The following is an 8,001-nucleotide window of genomic DNA, read 5'->3' as shown; positions in this document are numbered from 1 at the left end:
TTTTAAATCAAGGCTGAAGACCTTTTTGTTTGCCACTGCCTTTCACTGAAGCAATTTCAAGGCTTTGCACTGCACTTAGACTTTTATTCTTTAGTCTTGTCTCCTTTAAACCTATTCTATTTTAGCTTATTTTCCTATTTCTTAACTTGTTTTTAATGTATTGTAAATGGATTTTTTTTTAAATGTCTTTTAATGTCATTTTCTGCCCTGGTGAAGCACTTTGAGTTGCCTTGTGTCTGAAATGTGCTATACAAATCAACTTGCCTTGCCTACATGTATGTACAGTGTATATGTGTGGATACGTATGGATAAATATGTAGACATTTTTTGTTGTTGTTGTTGTTGTTGTTGTGTTGCTGTTTCTTGTATCACTGGGTGTGTATAAAATAAAAAGGGGGAAAATGCAAATGCATGTCAATACAACCAACATGTTGTTGCTGTACTGAAAAATGAATTCGCTGCAATAAAAGTATGTATTTTTAAACTACGCCAATTAACGAGTTTAGTTCACGAAGAGCTCCAACATGATCATTGAAACTTACTAATATAATATCCTACACTGTCATGCAAGCTGTCTTGAAAGGGACGTTTGTACATTGTTACATTTGCGAATCCTGTTCGAGAGCCCCACTGTGAGGCTTGAGGAGAAGGAGCAGCCGGTGGCATCCGGTCAATAAAAGCAAGCTACCCACGCTACCACGTGATGACGCACGACGTCTACGGCGCTCACGATTGGCTGAGCAGACAGGCAAGGTGGACAAACGGTAGTGAGAAGTCCATGGACGTAAACAGTAGAGAGTTTAAAAGCCTGCTGTCTGTGTCCTGTGTATTTCACTATCTGAGATAAAGTTCCTTAACAAACCATCACAACTCTTTGTTGCAACAAAGGTGAGACCAGTTTAAACGTTACGTTTGTTTAACCAACGGCTGTTCGGTTAAAACTCCTAAGTTCAGTTTTGACCTGTTGTCCTTTGTAGCTAGTTGTAAGGCTTCTTCTCAGACTTAAGTTTCCTGACATTACTTGTTTTAGCTGACTTGTTATTACTAGTTTAGGTGCATACTGTAACCTTAGCTTCTTATCAACTTCATGCTAACGAAAGAAAGACGTCAATTTGTTGTGCACGACCCAAGTTGCCCGTCGCGATTTGTTTGTTATTTTAGCTAAAGTACAGTTCAGTCTGTTAGCCCTTCTTCTTGATCGACCGAGACAGGTCGGGTCTGTGTGTTATCGTGAAATTGTTGGACACCATTTTCTTTTTCTTTCTTTCTTACTTTCTTGCGGTTATTGCATTGTCGTCTTCACTGTAGCGTCAGAGAGCTTCTGTGTTTCTAGGAAGTAGTTTAGAGCTAAATGAAAACGTCTCCAGCACCGTTGCTGACTCGTGCTTGTAGCAGGACACATTTCAGGAGTGTTTTATTGACACAAACTGATTATTTTCATCATAAAGTGTGGAGCCTCACAGCCAGAGTTAAGGCACAGAACTGCACATTTTAGCACAGTTTAATGGAAATGTATCCCGAGATAATCACTCTTGTCAGTTTTAGAATTAGACAGTTTAAATTGGATCAGTTTTCACCTCCATGAATGATGGGTTTTAGGGCATAGCTGTGCCAAACTGGACAAAGTAATGTGTGTTCAGAATGTCACTTATGTCGTTAAATATTAGTGGGTTGAAGGTTTTTGTAGATTGCCCAATTAAGTTGTCACATGAGTTTATTATGGCCACATGCTTCCCCCAGTCAAAGCAACTACCTCTTTTTCTTGCTTAGTGAAACTGTCCAACATCTGCAATTTTTGATGTACCGTGATGATAATATATAGTTTTGATCAAACTTAAACTGTGGGTGTTGTTTTTAATCTTTTTATACCATAAGTGTTATGAGGTCTGCATAAAAAATCAGCTGTTAATTTATAAATGTTCTGTCTTTTTAGGTCAGACATGAGGCTCTACTATCCTCTTCTGTTCTGCCTGGCAGCAGCTCTGTCCTCTGCCTATGTGATTTCATCTCCGTAAGTACAGCTAAACGATATACTGTATGTCTGTTATGGTTGATGATGGTTTAATGAACTGCTATTTCCTGCTTCTCCATTTGTATGTCTATAAAATGTCATCGTCTTTTTCTGTATGAATAAAAAATGAACTGAAAAAAATTGACGTATGTGTTCTTTCATTTCAGACACATGTGGACCAAATTGATCCTGACCCACCACTGGCCAAGCACCTTCTGCAGTGTGAGTTTCTTCCTGCTTTTCTAAATGTATTTTGCATTGAAAATTTTGACCTTTACAAAGATGCTATCAGACCTTTTTACAGAACACAATTTGACATATAACGGTAAGCAAAGCACAGATGTAATTTTAAAATTGATCATTGTCATTCAGCTGCTTGAATAGCACAGTGCTATTGTAAATGTTATAACACCTGTGCTTTTCCTACTATGACAAGTCAATATATCTGCAGTGAATAAGGACAATGTGGACTTGATTGGACCCACATACAGATCAGACTCTTTTTAACACAGTTTTCTGTTATTCTTTATTTTTTAGGTTGAAAAGGCGAAACTTTCTTCATTAAAAATTATCAATCCCTTTTACTCCAACCATGTTACTCATATAAGTTGCTATATAAATATTCAACTGAATCAATATTAAATTTCCATGAGAAAGAAGTTTTTCATTTTGTTATGTTGCACCAGACTGTGGTTGTTGCACCAGACTGTGGTTGGCTAGTCAGGTTTCAGTTTTCACTTCAAGATCCGCATAACCTTTAGTGTTTTATGCCAGTCAAACACACATTTAAAAAAAAAAAAAGGAAATGTAATCACTTATCATTTCCGGGATACTTTTCATATGTTTGCATAAATTTTATATATAAATTTCAGGCAGCATGGATAGTTCATAATTACCAACAATTTTGATTAATTCTTTAATGTCATGGTTTCCCATCTTAATACTATGATGCTCTCCTATATTGCTTGCGAATGTTACCTATATACTGTGTCACTGAGTCAACATCTAATCCTTATGTATCATGTGATGTCTATGAGTCATGAGACAGGCGGCAGTGTCAGCAGTCTGGTTAGATTAGGCAACATTCTGTTCAACACGTGAGGATGCAGTTTTAACGATTCCATAAGTCACAACACCAAACACACATCCCTTATTTTGTGCTTTTGACCGCACTTCTGTCACATTTTCTGCTTTCCTGAGAACTTCTCTGACGGTACAAACCTTGAAGTGACAAGTGGTTTTGTATCATGTGCTCGGCTGTGTGTCGGAAGCAAAGGCTTAATTTGGCAACATTGTGTTCGTGGTTTGACAAGTTGAGGTGGAAATTATTTGTGCAGTGTATTTGCTCAAGATATCACTTGCTATCACTATCACTGCTTCATTACTAAAAAGAAGTTTTTTGAAATGTAGGTACACTAAGACTCAACTGAGGAAATATAGACCCTAAACTGCCACACAGTTTCTGCAGTTCTCCTTTTTACTCAACATTGTGACATTCCTCGTTGGAAAAAAAGGAACTTTCGTATTTTAGGTAGTTGGCAAATATGCTGTAAATACAAATTGCAAGACATACTGTATCTTTGAAGTGAATGTTAATTTATTAGGTTTATTAAGTCTTTATCTGGTCATTATCTACTCACCATGCTGATAGAAAGTCGTTGAAGCTTCATAGTACACCAAACATTTCTGGAGCTGGAGTAAATAAACCAACCCAGAAAAAACAACATACAATTTGGCACAATTTAAGTATCCTGAAGCTCCTCAATCCCAAATTGATTTGGAAAAAAAAAAGTTATTTACCTCCTTTTCAAAGTTGAAATCTTTACTGTAGCTGCTAAGCTAAAAGCATGACGCTGAGTGTCATGGGTGTAAATAATGTTCCTTTAAAATCAGTTTGGGATCTGGGTATTTGGATCACATTTTACGAGCTGAATGAAGCCATTTATGTTTGGTTTCTTTTTGGTTTGCTTTTTCGGTTGATGCAACGCTGTTTCGGTGTTAAGCTCCAGAAATGTTTTAAACTACAAAGCTTTGTTTTTGTCATTCAAATTAAGAAATTTTAACAGTCTCTTTCAGCTCCCTTAACTGAAACTTTTGATTATATTTGATATTGCATAGACCAAGCAATTAATTGGTTCATCTGACAATAATGAAAATGAATGATGGGAATAATTATTTGCGGCTCCAAAATGTCAAATCTAATCTTGCACCGTCATTGAGGTTGGGACGGACTTCAAGTCAATGCACTGAAAGCTGATTATTAATGAATATTAATTACTAAAAACAGAAATAAGTTTTAGATTTTGTATGTCCAAATGGAATAACAATGCTATTTTTATATTTCAGATGGAACACTGCCATCCCAACATTAGCTACTGGACGCTGCATGGACTCTGGTATGTGTATTTGTGTTTTTGTTTTTTTGTTGTTTGTTGTTTATTTATAGTGATCGTGTTAGATTACTAATATTACTTTTTGTTTTCCAGGCCAGACAAAGGGATTGACTGCAATTCATCGTGGCATTTCAACTCCTCTGAAATAGAGGTGAAGCACTGAGCATGTCTTTTATATTTGGCTGTAAAATTCATAAATCATTTATGTTCTTTCTGCAGCCAGTTGTAGATCTGTAGTCATTTTAATTCACGGAGAAGGAACAAACAGATATTGGCAGACACCTATCAAAATTGGCAGGACAAAGAAAAAACTGGAGAATATTTAATTCTTCAGAATAGAAAAACTCTTTCATCTAAAGCACACAAAATAGAGACAACAATATTTGGCATCACAGAAGTAGAGAGGATAAAGTTGTGATTTTCCCCTCCATTTCTCCAGTTGGTACAATTCAAGATGAAACAAATCTGTTTCGGGATGTGTGTTTTTTCAGGACCTGCTTCCAGACATGATGAAGAGTTGGCCTGACTTGCTTAACCCATCATCTACTGGATTCTGGTATGTCTTAAGCTAGGTGTTACTGCCGTACTGTACTACTACCACATTGCTATTATCTTAAGTGACTGCTTCTGCATTGTTTGTCTGGCTGTCTGTTTCTTTAACACATTATCAAATAATATGATATAGCAATAATAACTACTGTATGATTGTTGTTGAGATTTATTGTTGTTAAGCTTTAACCACAGGATGGTATTCAGATTTCTTCAAATTATAGTCATAAAAAAATAAGCTCAAAAATAATTTATCCACCGTTTTACAGAATGCTTCTTTCACAATGGGTCTATTGTTTTTTCTCTTCTGTTACAACTCTTTCTGGTGCATTTGTGATGTGAAACATGACGTCAATGACGCTTTTAGCGGTTTGACCTGTGTTTAAAAATCCTGTGTGGACCCGCTAATTGTGGTGGAAAAGCAGTATAACTGCCAACTACCTGTGGTGACCTCCCTATTTTGACCAGTGAAGATGCTCCATGACCCTGAAATCAGTCATCTCTAGCCAAATTTGAGATAATTATAGTGTCGTGTTTTCCCATTGTCAGTTGTACGTGTTAATACTGAAATCTATTGCTACTTGTCTTTTTCAACAGGAAATATGAGTGGCACAAACATGGTACATGTGCAGCCAAAGCACCTTCTCTGAATAGTGAACATAAATACTTCAGCAAGGCACTGGAGCTATACCATAAAGTGGATCTGGACAGGTACAGCACATTTTCCCACAATCGCAGCCTCACACATGCACATACTGTACATACATACCTCTCTCCTAGCTTTATGTTTGTTTATATTTCAGTCCTTCTAAAAATCAATAAAATGTCAATGACAATAAAATTGTAGCACAGGACAGAGAAACTGACTTCTTATTTATTTTAAGTCAAACAAAATGAATAAAAGCTTCTCGTCCTGAAAGGATCACATGTCAAATATTTTTTCTGTTATTGCAGCATCCTGAAGAAGTTTGACATCACTCCTTCAGACAAATACTACACGGTAGGTTTAGTTATAGTTCAGCCTTAAATTATGGTATATGTAATCTCATATTAGTGTTATGTTATTAATATTATGTGGCGCCTCACTTTTGATCCTCTCTCTGCTCCTGATGTGTTTGTGTATAGTTTTCACAAGTTGAAGGAGTCATAGAGAACTTCTACGGTGTCACACCTAAGATCCAATGTGTCCATCCAAAGGTATATAAAATGTCTTGTCAATTAATCAAACTATAACGTGCTGTTTCTGTTTTGCATGGTCCCACTTTCAAGACTGTTTACCTGCATTTTTTGTGTTTGACAGAATGCTGAATTCCAGATTTTGGGGCAGATTGAGATCTGTTTCAACTCTGACTTCACCCTCCTTGACTGCGAGAGACATTCAACCATGGAAACCATATCTAAGGGAGACAATTCCACAGCTGTTAACAAAGCAACTGGGTTCAGTGTGTGTGATCACGATACACCAGTTTACTACCCGCCTCTTAAAAAAACGCACACAAACTGAAATGCAACACACACTACAACCCTACTTTTACATACACACACGCAAATGTATTCTTTGTTTGCCAGTCAATTGTACTGTAGCACGCACGTACACACTGACTAGCTATCACTTCATTTTTCTCAGGCTTCACAATTAACATTTCCTCAATGATAATTTATGTCAAATATAGCCTCATACAATCTGTGCGAGATGAAAATATTTTTGAACTGCGTGGAAATTCTCACTGGGACAAATACTTGAAAAAAAAAATCTAAGTGCATTGTTCTTTTGATATGCTGCAAAAACTAGGACACACACATACACACTCCACAACTACTTAGTGCTTTAATGGAATTACGTCCCTTCCTGACCTTTGCTAGTAGATGAATCCGATCCGCAGCTCACCAGGGCGCATCATGGTGAGGTGAGGTTAGGGCAGGCAGACAGGCAGTTTACTGTGCCCTAATCTTGTTGGCACATGAGTGGAGCCTTTGCCCGTATTTGCAGGCAACTCCTGCTTCATGTTATTTATTGTGCTGATTTTAAATCTCTGTGACTCTGCTGGTCATAATTCATATGACTTTTGTGTGCTGATGTGCCATCTCTTTTTTTGGAGAATTGATATCATGTTTTTTATTTTTTATTTTTATTAAATAGATTGTTTTTCAACTTTATGGTAAAAAAGAATGATCCAATAAATCAAAATAGCTGGTTTTCTTTATAATGATATCGCAATATGCATATTTCTGAGGTTTAAGGGTAAGGGCATTCATTTTAAACCAACACTGCTGCTTTGTAACAACATTTCCATCTTTCAGACATTATAAACTAATACATGTAGCACGTTTGCCAGGTACAAAAGCAATGATATAATGTTGTGCTGCAGGCCTGGTTAGGTCTGTCTTTGTTAGTCACATGTGAGCTTAAACCAATCGTCTATATATTATGTATAGACTAGAAAGTAAATGTAGCAGATAAAGTTAGGAGTAAATGCTTCAGTTTGTTCTACATAGTACATCTAAAAACTTGAGACTCATCCCAAACACATTACAGTACAGTACACAAAATTTGTTCAACATGCACCAATCTTGCATGTATAGATAAAATGCTTGTTTTCAAGGATGTAACGTGTTTTGGTAGTTATACTCCCCACTCATTTGTACTATGATTCGTTTCCATTGGGGCTGTTTGGAGTTGTGCCTCGATAAATCAAATCAGTGTTAGCTGAAAGGTAAATGACCAGTGTCACCGAGGACAAATGCTGTGGTGTGAACTGTGAAAAGACTGAAATCGAACATTTGTATGGTCCTTTTTTTTTTTTTTTACTGTCAATAAAACACTCAATAAGTAATCAATCTGCCCTCATGTCATCAGTGAGTTATTATGTAACATGCAATATTGATTAAAGTGCATCTATTTGCATTTTTCATTTATGTAATTGAAGGTGTACTCAAACTATTAATAGAGCTCGAATAAGTATAGAAAGACCATCTGGCTGAAAATAATCGTGTCAGAACTTAAGTCTTTATGCCGCTCTATGCATGTTGTATAATAGTATAGTAATA

The 8,001-nt window shown here is 36.5% G+C and overlaps 1 protein-coding gene across 1 annotated transcript; it reads left to right on the top strand.

Annotated features, from left to right (window-relative positions):
* The first annotated feature begins 722 nt into the window (after nt 1-722).
* On the top strand, nt 723-7,796 carry rnaset2 (ribonuclease T2). Its single transcript, XM_084362631.1, has 10 exons — nt 723-888; nt 1,934-2,011; nt 2,179-2,233; nt 4,358-4,407; nt 4,498-4,555; nt 4,896-4,960; nt 5,551-5,664; nt 5,908-5,953; nt 6,079-6,150; nt 6,254-7,796. The coding sequence occupies exons 2-10, from the start codon at nt 1,941-1,943 to the stop codon at nt 6,455-6,457; spliced, it is 735 nt and encodes a 244-aa protein (XP_084218757.1). The 5' UTR covers nt 723-888; nt 1,934-1,940; the 3' UTR covers nt 6,458-7,796.
* The last annotated feature ends 205 nt before the right edge of the window (nt 7,797-8,001 follow it).

Source organism: Pagrus pagrus (genome assembly GCF_965226575.1).
Source record: "Pagrus pagrus genome assembly, chromosome: 1".
NCBI lineage: Eukaryota > Metazoa > Chordata > Actinopteri > Spariformes > Sparidae > Pagrus > Pagrus pagrus.
This window is presented reverse-complemented; position numbering and strand designations above follow the sequence as displayed.